Below are 16,121 nucleotides of genomic sequence, written 5' to 3'. Positions count from 1 at the left end.
TGCCTTTTCCTTCTCTCGCACAGCAGGGCGAAGGCAGCCTCCTTCCGTCCTCCTCCTCCCCTTCCCTGCCTGGCCTCTGCCACCACCCCGAGCCTGGGGCCTGCTGGGGGGCTGCTGGGGGGCTGCGTTGCCCCTCAGTGCCTGGGATAACCTCCAGCGAGATGCTTGCTGCGGCCCAGGGGTTGTGGATCCATCCCGCACCGCTCCAGCAGGGAAGCGTGGCTGGAATTCTGAAACGAGCGTATGAAAATCAAACCTGGCTTATATTATGCGTTTAGTCCGCTCAGATCCCTTGTGGTTTTTTAATATGATGTAATTCCTTTTTATAACTCTTTGATCCTTCGCCAGGAGCCTGATTCCAGCAACAACCTCTGCCCTTCTCTCGCATTTCCTCTTTTCCCCTCGCAGGCTTTGGGTACCTGACGAAGCAGCTGATGGGCCTGGCCGGAGGCCGCGTCGTCCTGGCCCTCGAAGGAGGCCACGACCTGACTGCCATTTGCGATGCCTCAGAAGCATGTGTTTCTGCTTTGCTGGGAAACGAGGTACAGAGAAACGAAAAATCCTGCCGTGGCCTCCTGGTGGCACGTGCCTGGGGGCACGTTCCAGGTGCCACAGCCTCTGCCCCCTCGTCCTGCCGAATTTCCAGTTGTGCCATCAGATGTGGGCTTCTCGTTCTCCAAAACAGGGAATGTGCCGCACCTTAATCCAAGTGGTTTGCACTGTGCTCCTAAGAAAGTCACTGATTAGTTTCATTTACTTCTGAAGTTATTGTCCACACCTTCCCCTCTCTTTGCAGTCCCCCTGCCAGTATATCTGCTCCGTTGCGCAGCATGCTTGATGCTGCTTTCTTTTCTATTTTTTTCCTCAACGTTTTATTTCCTACCTTCTGCTCATTGCTGTTTTGAAAGAACTCTTATAGAAGTTGGCTGGAAAAGCCGGGGTGTTTGATTGCAAGATAAGAAAAAGGCAGAGAAGTACACAAAGGAAGTCTAGTTTCTGGTTTCTGGAAATGTTGGGATATTTTCCTACAGAGGCAGATTCTTTGGCTTCTCTGCCTCTTCTTTCTGTGGTGGGATTAAAGAAAAAATGATTCAGACTTTTCTCAGTCATCCCCTTGATGCAGCCAGGCTTTAGCATCTACTGTAGCTGGCACCATTTCTTCCAGCATCACTGGTAATTGAAAGGTTCCCAGTGGTGGCATTTGACATGTTTTGGGCTCAAGGTGTTCAGGCTCATCCACTACAGAAATACTGCAGCAAGTACAGCAGTCAGCTGCCAACAGTAAAAGCTCAGATTGGGAACCGTGTGCATCTGCTGTGTCTCTACCTCTGCATATACTTCTGTTCAAGAAGCATATTTATAATTTGTGGGTTATGAGTTTGAACAAATTATTTGTTTGGGTCAGGCCTCTTTCTTTTTTGTACACGTTTTTCACACGAAGGACAACCACAGTCATCCCAGTGGCTGAGTCTTGGGCTGGTACAGTAGACTGCAGAAGTGCCTTGCATTGATTTTCTACCTAGGAAAATTGTACTCTTCTCAGAGAAACACAAGCTGGAGCCATGGACACAGCCCCTTTTTGTTACCTGCTGCAGTTGTCCTGGTATGGTTGGGACTCTGGATCTGCTCAAAGCAATTGTTGAGGGTTGATGACACACATAACAGCAGAACAAGGCTTTGGCTTCGTATGCCTAAGAAGTTCAGCTTTGTGTTGGAGAATCCATTCAGACTTGAAGTCGGAGGTGGCTTGGCTAGTGTGTTTAAATTTTTTTTAGGCTGCCTTTTTAGTTTGCCTCCAGTATCCTGTGCTAATGGGCAAGTTTCAGAAGGCTGCAGTAGATGGACACGAAGAGACTGCTGAGGTGACCTCGTACAGAACAGACCTCTGAAGGCATTTGTCTGTTCTGCAAGGCTGTCAGTGAAGGGAGGAGGTTCCTCCCAAAGCTTTCACCTGCCGTGGAGAGCACAGCCAGGCTCCCTTTGCTGAAGAAGCCCCAGTGCAGGAGCTGATGGAAGCCCTGTGGTCAGCATAGGAAGGTGCAGTAAGTAGCACAGAGAAGAGAAACTAAGCAGAATTTCAGCTGTCATTCTGCCTGTGGTGGCAACTGACTGCAGGGACTGATGGTGGCCTTCCTCTGGTCTGGGAAGCTGGAGCAAGGAGGTACAGATTGCCTGTGTTCCCTGACTGCCAGCCTTTTGAAGGAGTGCTTTGTCTCTCAGTATCCAAACTCTTTGTGAAGGATGACAGTGCCTGAAGAAACCTCACCAACCAGTCTAATACATCATCAGTGAAACAGCTGGGATTCATAAAAAGCATCTGCTTCAGTCATCCGGCATCCCATCTCCAACCATCCAGAGAGTATCCATTCCTTGCGCTTGGCCAGACAGCTCTGATAAGACACTCAACATAGGTAACCTGTCCAGCACACCAACCCTTGGGACAGACGAAAACTCAGGAGCCAGCAAGCAGAGGAAGAGCAGAGTTCTCTTCATCTGGCAGCAGTGGCACTGTTGTCAGCACAGATGACCCCATCAGCTCCACACAAACAAGGACGCAGCCAGCTCTAATGGCAGGATGCGCTTTGAAGGAGAGACTGAGGAAATAACATGTGAAAGATGTCATTCCTCTCACTTAATGTAGCACTGTGGTGCGGGCGGGTGGCTGCAATGTGGGGTGAGGATCTGCGTGCAATAAAGGAGTGCTTGATCCGAGCCACAAATGTGTTTGGGAGCACATAGCTCTGGGGAGATCTTAGCATTCACAATAGCTTGGCTGTTGTCAGCTGGCTGAGTGTTTCCATTTAGCAGGGTGAATATTGATCCTTAAAGGTAAAAAAAAAAAAAAAAAATCTTTGTTTTTTTAATCACTGCATCGGGACATCTATAAAGCGCTTTTAAATATTTAAAGATGGAGCTATTCTCACTTTTCCTAGGTGGGCTGTAAGGCTGCGCAGATATCACGATAACGTTCCCTTACCCGCACATCAAAAAGCAGGAAACACTCGTTTTATCAAGGTCTTTTATAAAGCCTTTTTAATGCAAGAAAGTTGGAGGGAACTGCTGTTGCTTTGTCCCGCGGCCCTTTGATGGGGTTTGATATACAGTGTGCTAGGCAGCTCTGCATGCGTGCACATGGACAGCCAGCTGCGGCCGGCGACGGGTGCGGGGAAGTGTGCTTGCTGCAGAGAGCTGGTTGTGTTACGTGAGGAAATGGTAGGAAATGAGGGGAGCAGTGCCAGTCCACACAGCGTCTGCCTTCACCGGCAGAGATCAAAACTCCCGCTTTGGAAAAGCGTTATGCAGAGGCAGTTCCCAACTGCCCAGGAAATTAAAGCGGAGCTCGAGCTTTGCAGCAGATTATTTGAATGTGAAATGAGTTAGAGCTGTGCGAGGTGGCTTGAGGATGTTTTGAGTTGCTTTGGTTACAAATTCAGTTGTTCCATACTGGCATGATTGCAGCTGAATGCAGGGAGGATCACTTAGAGGTAATTATGCCGGTTAGGAAGCGGTGCCCCAAGCAGTGCCTGTGCAATGGGAGCTGCTGGAGCTGCAAGATGTGCTCAGCAGCACTCACAGCACTGCAAAGACTGTGCCATTTTTCATGCACGAGCAGCAGAGATGTGTCCAGTGTCAGACTCTGGACGTCCTGAATGAACAGGGAGGTGATAATAAGCAGTTGTTTAAAAACGTTGCCTAATGCCCAGAGGTATTTTCTTCCTTTTCCGAGTGAGCGATGAGTGAGGCTGTTGTCTGTGAGCGTTGTTTCAGGAGGAGTACTGCACGGTGGAAATGATTCATCTGTGAAATAGCACACGGCTAAGCTGCCTGGTGTTGTGTGCTTTATGTCAGCGTTAACCGAAAGGCACTGGGAAGCTCTTACTAAAGATTTGTCCAGGAATAACGTTCGCCTTCACTTAATGTCATACAGAAGCTAGCCTTGGCCAGAATTATTTTTAGAGTAAAGAATTTATTAGAAGTGCAGTCCTTAATTATTAAATCTGGAGCGGAGCAGTTTCTAGTCCTGATGGAGCACCTATCAAATGGCTGCCATCTGGTCTCTAGAGCAGATCTCTTGGCTGGAGCTTGTCTTGGCTTTGGTCAGAAGTTGCAGTTAAACTTTGCCACAGTTTTTATTAACTATTAAACTGTGACTGCTTCTTTGTTGAGGAGGACCCTCGGATGAGCACTGGTGCATATTTTCAGACACAGTCAACATCTGCGAGCGTTTCTTGTTTTGGATATCCAGCTTTGTGATGAATGTGTGTTCTTTGTGGGGAGGAAAAAAAAAAAAGGGAAAAAAGAGAAAAGGGTTTGGAGAAAATCAACTCAGCCAAAATGTTTTTCTTGAGTACTGAGTTGTGAGATGTCTAGAGCTCCAGCCATCAGCCACGTATGTGAGCCAAATGGAGCTGCCCTGCTGGACATCCTCACCTACCAAGCAGACATCTCTGCTACGCCATTGAAAATTGGTGCTCTACACAACATCACCCAGTCTCCTTCCTTTGGAAGATCCTTTTTAAAATTTTCAATTATTTATATTCTCTTCTTTTTAATATAAATTGATATATCCGGACTGCAGATCTGGCTTCTTTCCTGCGGAGGGAGGAAGCCCCAGCTCCTGCCTGCTGTTAGAGCCATGCCTGCACAGTGTTAAAATGCTGCTGCTCTTTGCAAAGGATGGCAGGAGCCACATGGGTGTATCTTAGGATATTCTTCAGCAATTTAGAGAAAAAAATGTCTAGTAATAGCTCTGTTGTTGGGGCTTTTTTTTGTTGCTTCTTGGCCAATGGGAATTGAGGCAGGCATCATACCAACAACACAAGGTTTAATAATTTCCTGAAGGGCAGAAAGGACAGGTCAGCCTTTCAGAAGACAGTCCTCTTAAAGTGAGAGAAGCCACCCCAAGTGAGAAAACCGGCTGTTTTCTCTGAGTCAGTAAATGCAGAGGAATTAAAAAGCTTCCCCTTTTATTTCTTCAGAGGAAAGAAAGAAGTGTGGTCATTGTTGTATTTTTCAGTTGCTTTTATTTTCCTTTCACACTATTAATAGTGAAAAATTTGCACAAGGCAGTCCGGAGCCCTAGTCTTACATGGTGTGTAAACAGACAGCAGCACTTGCCTTATTTTTCTGCTCATGGCAAACAGTCTCCATCCAGGGCTGTGGCATTTTGTGCTTGTGGAGGAGTGTTGGAGCAGGGGAGGCTGCATGGAATATCGCAGGAGCACTTAGAAAGTCTGTCTAAGGAAGTCTGTCTGTTTTGGATATTTAACTAAAGGCAGATAATAGGAATCAGGGGAATGGGGTAGAAGCTTGATGTGGCAGAGCTGTTTGCTAAATCATGCTTAATGCCTGGTCTGTAGCTTGAGATAACATTTCTTCATTCTTCCTCTCCCTCTCCAGCTCGACCCTCTTCCAGAAAAGGTTCTCCAGCAGAGAGCAAACGCTAATGCGGTGCATTCAATGGAGAAAGTAATTGAGATACACAGTGAGTATAGCCCATTCACAGAGCTGGTTCCCTGCTGGGCTGTCCTGCAAGGGTGCACATTCCAATTCTTCATCGTCCTGGCAGCTCCGTGTTCAACCTCAGACCACTGCATACCCTCACCCTACTTTGTGGATCGTCACTGCATTCTGGACTGGATTTAGGCAGCCACCAACTGGTCTTACTGTACACGCAGTAATTTATTGAGTGGTGCACAGGGAAAAGTCAATTCAGGAAGGTGGTTTGGCTCTTGAGAGAGGACTGTATCAGTGCTCTTGTCTGCAGAGCCTGCTGCTTGGCTGGCACAAGTTGAAGCTGTTAAGTGCAGAAGTTCGTGTTCAGGAAGGTGGAGCAAGCTGGGAGGCACCCTGGTCATTGAGCAGGTTGTTCTGGTCTCAGTGGGGGAATTAGTATTAAAGCCAGTGCAGTAAAACCTTTAAAATCATTGTAGAGGACAGACTGTCCTACACTTCAGCGTGGGTGCTTATATCTTCAGAAGCAGTTCAAGTATCTCTGACTAACACGAGTCTCATCATGCATTGTTGCATTCATTAGTGAAGAGTGGATGGGGATGAAAGAACATTGCATGAAGCTGCTAATATTGTGGGTTTATTTAGTTGAGATTAAAATCACTGTGGTTAAAGGTTTCCTGGGGATATTCTTGAGGAATGGAGTGAAAAGAGTCTGAATAACATGGGAATCCCACTGTGCTAGGTCTTGACATCTTCCCACTTCAAACACTTGTGGTATAGAACTGGAGGGAGGCTAGTCTCCTCTTTATAGGAATAAAGTAGAGCTTAAAAAAGGCCAAATGATTTCCCCCCCTCAGAAATGCCCGGTAGCTTTAGAAATCTCAATTCCATTTCCAGCAGCCACTCTGCTGACTCAAATGCTCAGCAGCGATGTGACACCTTGAGTCAACTAGTGACTTTTATTCTTTTTTTTCCATTAAACTGAGCAAAGCAAGTCAGAAGAGGGGTTTTAAGTAAGTCCATCAGGTCACCTTTCTTCCATAGCCAAAGGAGAAGAGCTTCTTTCATTGCAAGCCAGTGATTCAGCCCTGATTTGACATCCTAGTTTTCTTTGGGGGAGAGAACTGGTTCATTTTTGTAGATGCTTTATTAAAGCATGTTTTCCCCTACAAAACATCTCTTAGCCCAGGAGAGCTGTTACGTCTCCATTCTTCCTGTGTGATTCCAGCTGTGGAAATCTGTTACTTTAGCCTCCCTCCTCCACTTTTAGTTCTTTTTTATGAACAAGGATTTTATCCCTTGTAGACAGGTAATACCTTGGTTGTCCTGCTGCACAGTTTTCTGCTGAAATATGTCCTGCTAATTGTATGCTTACTTACATAACAAAACAAGACAAACATTTATTCAAAATGTAGATCTTCAAGACACAGCAGAATTGCAGCACCATTTATTCATATGTGGCAAGAATAGGAGTTTTGGCAGTTCTTGGATGTTGCTTTTGATATTGTGTAGAAAGCAGATTGGATTTTTCTACATAGAGAACAGAGCAGCCTCTCTCACAGCAGCCTACTTGACCATAAGGGTCAGCAGTGATCTCCTGCTATATCAGAGCTCGTGACAGAGAGCTGTGAGCAGGAGAGAGGAACCCATCTCACCACTTCCCCCAGCCTGGAAGGCTCCAAGGGGTTTCCCTTGGCTTGTGCACCCAGAAGTACCCTCCACATGTAGGGGCTTCAAGGCAGGCCTGGAAGTGACAGCAAGTATGGCTTAAGACTGTGTTTTGCATAAGCCTGGTGTGTCCTCCCCAGTCAGTTCTCAACTGTCTATTACTGGGCATAGGAAGGTTGGTGGGGTGGAGCTGTAAGCAGCCTGACCTAGTGAATGGCAGCCCTGCCCACAGCAGGAGGAACTGGGTGATCCCATTAAGGTCCCTCCCAACCCATGTATTCTGTGATTCTTTGAACAGGTTACTTGACCCATCCTGATGCAGGTGCCCTAACTGCTGTTTTTCTCACCTCTCCCCAGGCAAGTATTGGCATTCACTCCAGCGCTATGCCTCCACAGTGGGCTATTCCCTGGTTGAGGCACAGAAGTGTGAGAACGAAGAGGCTGAGACAGTGACAGCCATGGCATCTCTGTCGGTAGGCGTGAAGCCAGCTGAGAAGCGGTGAGTTGCTTTTGTCATCACAGGTGGCCATGGGGGCAGCTTACTGGGTTAATCTTCGCCTTTTACCCATTGCACATGCATTCACCCATCTCCTTCCTTTCATGCATTCTCTAAAGACCTGGGCTGCAAGAGAAGTTCACTTGCACGAGCCCCAGATGTTACCTTAGTGTTGTGCCTGATTCCTCTGCTCCAGTCAGAGCAGAATGTGTTTTTGGACCATGAGAGGAAATAAATTTTGCTGCAAAAATTTTGAAGTTGCACAAGTGAAAACACGTTGTCTGAAAAAAGCCTTTTTGGAGGCAAGTTTTAATTCTAGGTGAGCCAGCTGAGCAAAATTACCCTACAGGGAAGGTAATAGGAACATAAGGTGTGAGATTTAGTGCTACGAATTATCCGGCTCTCATGCTGAACCATCTTTTCTCTCCTCCCTCTTCCCTCCCTGCCTGGCTGTGAAATTGTTCAGACCCGATGATGAACCCATGGAAGAGGAACCTCCCCTGTAGCATTCATCTTCGAGCTGGAGTTCTCCTGTTTGTTTGTCTTCGTCTTGAAGCTCTGCCAAGAAGCTTTCTCTTGTTACTCCTGCGTCCTGTCATGGTTTTTTCCAGAATACAGAAGGACAACCAGGTGTAAAGCAAAGCAACCGAAAAATCTCTCCATATCTATATGCGTCTACAGTATATATTTGCTGAAAATGAAAAATGCTGGTGAAGAGCAGTAAAGGACTGACAACGCTGGGCAATCTTCCTCTGGTCCTCACCGGGAGTGGAAAGGGGAACGACGCCCGTGAAGTCTTTGGCAGAGTTGCCAAAAAGTCAAAGATTCAACAACACACACGTGAAAATAAAAGAAACAAACCTTAACGTGAAACTGGTGCTTACAATTTGATTACCCACAATTCAGCAATCTCCGCTTGAACCACTTGTGACCCATCTTGTAGTTTCATTTCTTGGATTTTTTAAATGGCTCTTGCCTGCCTGTGAGTCAACGACACTCTTGTCGAAACCAGAACAATGTGAGATGGTGTATTTTTAATGGGGAGGGACAGGGAAAGAGGACTGGTCTTACATCTAAAGGAAAGGGAAAGAGAGGGGGGAAACACAAAAAAAGGAAACGGTAGCCCAGATGGAGTCGGCTTTATTGTCTCCAAAGCCATCTGAAGATGAGTTTGTGCCTTTTTTTTTAATTGATGGATATGGTGCAGCTGGATTTTTGAAGTTTGAGGAACAATGCCTTAAGTAAAAAACAAAAAAAACAAAACAAAACAAAAAAAAACAAAAAACACACAAAAAAAGAAAACACAGCAGTTCGTGAATATTTTTCCTCTGGTTGGAAAGCCAAGAACTGCCATCAGGAAGGAAGACTTTGGCTTGTGCTGGCATGATGGTGGGAAGCAGGCATCAGCTGAACAGAGCGTCTCCAAAAACTGTCTACAAGTTTGGATTTGTTTTGTTTTCTTTCATTGCTGTTTCAAAAAAAAAAAAAAAAGAAAAAATTAAGGTAGTTGCCAAGAAAGTGGCAAATACTGTTGGGTCTTTGAAATTCAACCATTTTTAAAATCAAATTTTCAAACGTTTTCTCTCTTCTACATTATCTAGTAATTGAACTTATCAATTTGGTTGTTGAAGCATGTATTAGACACAAATGCAGGTTTAAGACTGGAATGCTTTTTATTAAAAGCAACTAGCATGAGATATTGCTTAAATTGTTAGGTATAAATATATATATGTGTATAATGTATATTCCAAATGTATTCCAAGCTTAGAAACCGGATTCCTATGAATTATTGATAAAATATTTATAATGCATTTATAGAAAAATATATGTAATAAATGCATACTATAACAGTAGCCATTGAAAGTTCCCTAGGGACAGATTTGTGAATTGGAATGTTTGAGGTGCTTTTGGAAAAGGATCCAGGTTGAAACTTGAGGACTTTCAGACGACAGGTTGGAAAGTTTTCAGATTGCCAACACGTTAGCCACTGGGCAACTACCCTAAACATTTGTATTTTAATTTAAGGTTTTTAGTTATGATCCTTTTCTAAAAAAAAAAAAAAAAAAGAGAAAAAAAAAAAAAGAATGAGTTTTTTATAGCAAAGACTATGAATTTGCTGTTGATTTTTATATCGATATTTCACAAAACCCTACAGAAGCCTTGTTTGTGTGAATCTGACATTTGTTTTCTATTTGGCAGGTTTTGTTTCCGAATGGCAATAGTGTCCAAACCTTTCTCCTCCCATTTTTTTCTTGCTTGTACATTATTTTCTTTCTTTTTCTTTCTTTCCTCCCTCCTCCCCCCCCCCCCCCCACACCACCCCCTTTAAGTCTTTTGTACAGTGAGCAGCTTTCTGCAGGCGTAAGGAATTGTTGCAGATCGTCAGAGTTTATTTTTGGAAAGCGTGCGTTTATCGAGGAGGAGGGAATGCAATGAGCTCTTTTGTATAATACCGCCGACTGTATATTTCCTCAGTTCTGTTATAGTAGCTCTGTAAAGAAAATAAGGAGTTTTCTTACCTTCAACATAGTAGTATTACAATGGGTGACGTATTTATCCTCCATGTGGATTGCAGCGAGGATTCCACGCGGCTTTAAGTAGCTATCATACAGAAAGCTTGTCAGACACTCGTGGGACAGCTGGCATCTTCTCTCTCACGCACACGGACACGCAGACACACAGACACGCACGCACGCACACCCCACGTACTCTTCCCCTCTCCTCTTCTTTCTGAAGAAGTTGCAACTCGAGCTGCCTGAAGAACTGTTTCCTGAGAGATTTCTCCAAGCCGAGCTGGAACGCGGCCCCAGGAGCAGCCCCTCATCCCTGGCTCAAGGAAGAGGCGAGCAGCTCAGAGGAGACCAGATTGGCGAGTGTGTACCTTCTTGCAGCAGCGTAGGATAGCACAGATCCCTCGTCTGAACAACCAAGGCTAGATTTTTCTTTTATTCTGTTCTTAGGAGAACCAACGGGGTCATTTCTCGTAACTTCTTTTCCAGTTCTTGAAGGGGCTGTTTTCATTCCATTCAAGACTCGCTTGTGGAAGGAATTTGAAGCATACCATACGTGTGAGCAAATGCAAGAGGCTTTTGTTTTTTTGTTTCTCAGTTTATAATGCAGTTGAAAAACCAGACACTACTGTATTTGAGTTTTGCAGACCCAAGTACGTTTCTAAGTCACGAATAGCTTTGGTCACTAGGACCATCCTGGGCGCGTTCTGCACGCAGCCTTCCCGTGTGGACGCACGGTTGTGCCCACAGACGCCGTTTTTTTCCAATGACCACTTTGCTGCTGTGATCTAAAGTCAACCTGGCCGCAGGATCTGGTGACTTGACTTTCCATTTTCCTTTGGCCGTTTCTGAGCTGTGGGCAGCGACCACGTTTACATGAGCATTTCTGTTGTCAGATCTTCCTGGCGGTTTTGTATTTCCACTCTCTGTTGGGGCAAACCTTTTTGAGCTCCTGAGAGCCGGCCGTGCCGGGCTGGTTTCTTACAAAACCAGCCTCCCGTGGCTTTCAGGATGCCACGTTCGTTTCTTGCCATCATTTCTCTGAGCCTGCCCAAGGAGAGAAGGGCTTCCCGAGGCTCCGGAGCTCGTCTCCTCCCCATCCCAGCCCACGTGGATCCGCTTCCAAGCTGTGCCCATGGCCCAGGCCAGCACAGCGGAGGAGGAGCCCTTGTTTTGAGGCATTTTTCCCTTTTTGAGCCGACAGCTTCTTCCTTTCGGGTGCCGGTGTCACAGCACGGCCCCGCCGGCATGGCTGGCAGTACACGAGTAACCATTTGTTTTTTACTTTCGATACGGAACATTCCTTTTTTATTAGTCTCAGTCATGTATTCATTCCATTCTTCCTTTTGTAAACTTTTTGGGCCCAGGTCTTTTATGGGCATTGATATATATAAATATATATATAAATATATATGAATATATTTTTTTAAGTTTCCTACACTTTGAGGTTGCATGGTCTGTAAGGTTGGCATGTCTTTATATTGTATACAGATTTTGCACGCCAAACTTGGCAGCTTTGAAAACGGGGGGAAAAAATTTAAAAAAAAAAAAAAAAAAAAAATTAAAAAAAAGAAAAGGAAGAAAGAAAGAAAGAAAGAAAAAAAAAAAAAGTTGCGTTGGTTTTTTGGTTTTGTTTTGTTTTGTTTTTCCTTCTTTTGTTGGTTTTTTTTTGTTGTTCTTCTTGTTGTTGGTTTTTTCCTCTCGTGGCATTTGCGGAGACTGAGGTTGGGACGTTTTTTTGTCACACCCACACACACACACACAAACACACACACACACGCAAAGGAAGGAGAGTGGGAAACGTTTTTCACGTCTTACTGAACTTAAGAAATCGTGCTTTTTGTTGTTAAGAAAGAGTTAAATGAAAAAGGACTACTTAAACATTTCTCATTTTAAGAAGAAGAAAAAGACGTTTATCTAGCACTTGTGACTTACCAATAATAGAGTTTATTGTATTTATGTGGAAACAGTGTTTTTAGGGAAGCTACGCAGAAACACAAAGTTAACTGCCTGTGTCATTATTATTTTCTTTTTTCTTTTTTTAATTTGGTTGGGTATTTTATTTTGATTTCTTGGCTTGGGTGGGGAGGTTGGATGCAACCCTTTGTCAACACACGTAGTCATTAATTCTGAGGTGATGAATGACGAGGACTTTAAAGAGTTAACTCTGCAGCACAGCTGTGTTAACTTTTTTTTACAATTACTTTTACATGATGTCTTGCTAGGTTTCACTTTAAGCAGTCGTGTACTGTGCAACACTGTGGTTTAAAACAAGACTTTACATCGAAAGGAAAATCATGTTTCTTCATTGTCACGAAGTTGAGCTCGTTCTCAGCTCATCTTCACTTTGTCTTTGATATTGATGAAAAAAAGTATCCTATTGAAAGAAAATAAATTAACACTTTTCTGTGCTCCATAGTGGAGGCGCTATTTTCCAATTTATGAGGATGACAAACTTATATATATAATATATATATAAAAGTGGGGGGAGGGGTTGAAACATTATTCACCCAAGAGCTTATTACAGATATGTAGTATCAAAAAGTTGTAACTATATTATATTCTACTTTATACCTATACATGCTCAGTATGACGTCACCATTGGTAGCAGCTACCGGTTTACGCTGTAATTTAGACACAATTTCACTCTTATTGTATGGACCCTTCTTTAAGTGATGGTAGCATTCTTTGTGCTAAATTTTCTGATGGTCCTTTGTTTTACTTGATGGAGTTGGAATATTTTTCTCACTCTTGTTTTTGCTTGTTATTCTTTTTTTTTCTTTTTTTCTTTTCTCTCTTTTTGGTTTTGTGGGGTTTTTTTTTTTGTTGTTGTTGTTGTTGGTTTCTCTTTTTTTTTTTGTTTTGTTTTGTTGTTGTTTTTTTTTTTTTTAAACTGGCCAATGGTGTCTTTCTCTGACAGTACCGACTTCAATTTCAACTTTATTAGGAGTCCAGTATTTTGTACCACATTATGACAACTTGTTATTCTTGTGGTGTAAATAAAAAGAAAAAGTTAATTATAGTAACACCTTTGTTTCTGTGCCTGATCTTTTTTTTTCATCTGGTGCTTTCGGGTTCATGTCATATTTGACATCATAACAGGCTGCCCAGAGAGCCAGTGCCCCATCCTTGGAGGTGCTCAGGGCCAGGTTGGATGGGGCCCTGGGCAGCCAGCCCACAGCAGGGGGGTTGGAAATTGATGGGCTTTAAGGCACCCTTTAACCCAAGCCATTCTGTGATGTTTGATCCGCCCATATCCAGGTGTATAGCATGATATCCATGGAAAGAGAATTGCTGGAGCTTCTGCCCAGTCTCCTTTCTGTTCCCAGCCATCTGCCTGCAGAGTCTATAAGAAGAAAAAAAAAGATCTCTGTGAAAGCTGCAATGCATCCATGCAGTCCCACAGCACATTTTCAGGATCATGGCGCGTGCCATTCACTCACTGACTGCATATGAAACCACAGGTGTGTCGTCCCTTGGGAGAGAGGAGCTGACGAGGGCTGGCTTTTGGGAATGCTACTGGCTCCACTCACAAGAGGATCCTGTCTTAGAGGACCTGGATGCATGTAGCAGGGGGGTTGGAGCTTGATGATCCTTGAGGTCCCTTCCAACCCAAGCCATGTTATGACTCTCCATAGGTTTCCCCAGGAGCAGGGCTGAGGATCTCAGTGTGTTCAGCAGACTCACCCTTTTTTCTTTCTTTTAGCCTCTGTATTTTTCTTCTTGTGTCTGGAGTTCTCTGAACTATCCAAAGTCATGTTTCCCCATCCATCAGCAGAAGCATCATCTGACTTCAAGGCAAGCTGCACTTCAGACTATACACTTCATACTTGTTGGGATGATTTTCATTCTCCTGGATGGAGAAAACAAGTCCCTGGGGCTCCTGCTTGAGCTGAGGCTCATTTACATCTGCAGAGTGCAGAGATCCATCATACGTGAACTGCTGCAGAACAAGCCTGATGCCATCTGCCATCAGAATAGTGTTCCAGAGTTCACAGTGAGGTGGGAAGGGCCTCAGGAGGTGCAGATTCCTACCATGGGGCGATCTGGCCCTGGGCTGAGGGCTGGAGTTGGCAGAGTGAAGCATGCTCACTCTTCACATCTTCAGTATGGGTGCAGCATGCTCATCAGAAGCTGTTAATGTTTTAAGAAGCCCCAGGTCTCGTTCTGCAAAGCCAGATGTGCATTTTGGGCTCTAGTAAACACCCACTGCTGAGTGATGGGCTTGAGACCCAACAACCTGGGATGGTGAAGGGAGCATGTTTAAAAGGGCCGGGTTGGGAGTTTTGGAGGACAGCCTGTGACAGGGCTTCCTTTTGGGACCAGTGGTACCTGATTGTCTTTAAAGGAGGAAGAGGCTGTTGCTCACTCTGAGCGACAAGTCAAGACTGTGCTTTAAACGAAGGTCCCCTCAAGGATCATCAGGTTCCAACCCGCCACTGCAAGCTGGGTTGCCAGCCACTAGACATGTTCTAATAACTGAGTGAGAGATAAAAGGGAAATCTCCATAGGCTGTGGGGAAGCCACTGTCTGCCCTGTTTTACAACAGCAAACTTTGCACAAACAGTTCCTGCTAAGAATATACTCATATTTCGTGGCTGTGCAAATAAAGTCTCTCCCAGGCTGTGCTAATGAAAAGTTTCAGCAGGGAAGAAGAAAGTCCAGAAGAACTTGCTGGGTTTGACTGTGGGATTTCTGTTTGGTTATAAGGATAGGCGAGGAGTCTCTTTTCACAGGTGACAGGAAATGGGATGTGAAAAAAATGGCCTCAAGTTGCACTGGGGAGGTTTAGGTTGGATGTTAGACTTTCTTCGTGGAAAGAGTGGTCAGGGATTGGAAGGGGCTGCTCAGAGAGGTGATGGGAGTCTTTGATGTATTTGAGAGATGCGTGGCACCAAGGACCATGGTTTAACAATGGGACTTGGTATGTCAATTTGATAGTTGGACTTCCTGATCTTAAAGAACATCTCCGCCCTAAATGGCTCCATGGCTCTGTGTAGAAATCTGGGAAGCCACCTGGGGGTGATGGCACACTGCCTAGGCATCCTCCATATGTGCAAGGAGAGCATGTGCTCAAGCCACAATTTCTGCTCCTTGTGGTCTCCATTCTGCTAAGTTGCTGTTCATGAAAGGAAAGGTTTAGAATCTGCAAATTCAATATATGTTAAAGGAAAAATAACCTTTTATTTTATTTGGGAGGATCTGGGGATGCATGTACAGACAGCACAGTGCATTTGTCTTTGTGTCAAGGCAGAATTATCAAACGGTCAGCAGTTACAGAAGGGCTGCGGGAGCAAGAGACCTGTTTCCCATTAAATAAGGCAGAGAACGGGGAGCAATTCCCGTGTTTTAAAGCGGATTAAATATCTGGAGTCCTTGAGAAAGCTTTCCAAATTTCACTCTTCAATTACGTGTTTTAGTTTGATGGAGAAGAAAAACAAAATCCCTCCTTCCCCACTGCACAGAGCAATTTCTGCAATCCTCCCAATCCCCGTGAATAACTCAGCCAGCTCAGCTTAGCAGCTGCCCGTCAGTAGGCTCAGCAGGAATCCGTGTGGATCTGGAGGCTGCTTACAAACCAGGTGGGTCCCAGCGCTGAGGAGGGTCCCCCTGCCCAAAAGGGCTTGGTGCATCCCAAGCCCACCAGTAATCCTGCCAGGTCTGAGGAGTCCTGGGCTAATATTGCTGCAGCCAAAAGGAGAAGCCTTCCAGGCTCCATCCCTTTCTGTCCCAGGTTCCGTTTGGCACATCTGCAGGTCCCCAACCCCACGCCTTGGGGATGCAGCATGGGAGGATGCTCACAAGGCTGCTGGATGTCTGTGAGCACAAACCACAGCGTGGCTTCCCATGGCTGGAACCCAACAAGGGCGGTTTGGTTTCCTCTGCACTGATTGATGATGGCTTCTAATAGGTTGATATACTTTTCCCATTTTATGCGACGGTTGATGCTTAGCATGTGGTTGGTGAAATGGCTCTGTGTTCAGTGCTGTAAC

The 16,121-nt window shown here is 44.9% G+C and overlaps 1 protein-coding gene and 1 pseudogene across 11 annotated transcripts in view; both read left to right on the top strand.

The window, feature by feature from the left end:
• The window catches only part of HDAC4 (histone deacetylase 4), a 217,509-nt gene extending 205,805 nt beyond the window's left edge, over nt 1-11,704 (top strand). For all 11 annotated transcript variants that reach the window (XM_031604499.2, XM_090144556.1, XM_090144557.1 and 8 more), the window contains 4 exons: nt 409-542; nt 5,401-5,485; nt 7,480-7,621; nt 8,085-11,704. In XM_031604499.2, the coding sequence (XP_031460359.1) occupies nt 409-542; nt 5,401-5,485; nt 7,480-7,621; nt 8,085-8,124 (401 nt within the window). In that variant the 3' untranslated portion in view covers nt 8,125-11,704. The remainder of the gene's footprint in view (nt 1-408; nt 543-5,400; nt 5,486-7,479; nt 7,622-8,084) is intronic.
• A 49-nt stretch (nt 11,705-11,753) lies between these two features.
• LOC116235988 (uncharacterized) lies at nt 11,754-13,410 on the top strand (annotated as a pseudogene).
• Nucleotides 13,411-16,121: the final 2,711 nt, after the last annotated feature.

This window comes from Phasianus colchicus, chromosome 7 (assembly GCF_987193195.1).
Source record: "Phasianus colchicus chromosome 7, bPhaCol1.hap1.1, whole genome shotgun sequence".
NCBI classification, from domain to species: Eukaryota; Metazoa; Chordata; class Aves; order Galliformes; family Phasianidae; genus Phasianus; species Phasianus colchicus.
The sequence above is the reverse complement of the archived record's forward strand: the minus strand, read 5'-3'. Positions and strand labels throughout refer to the sequence as shown.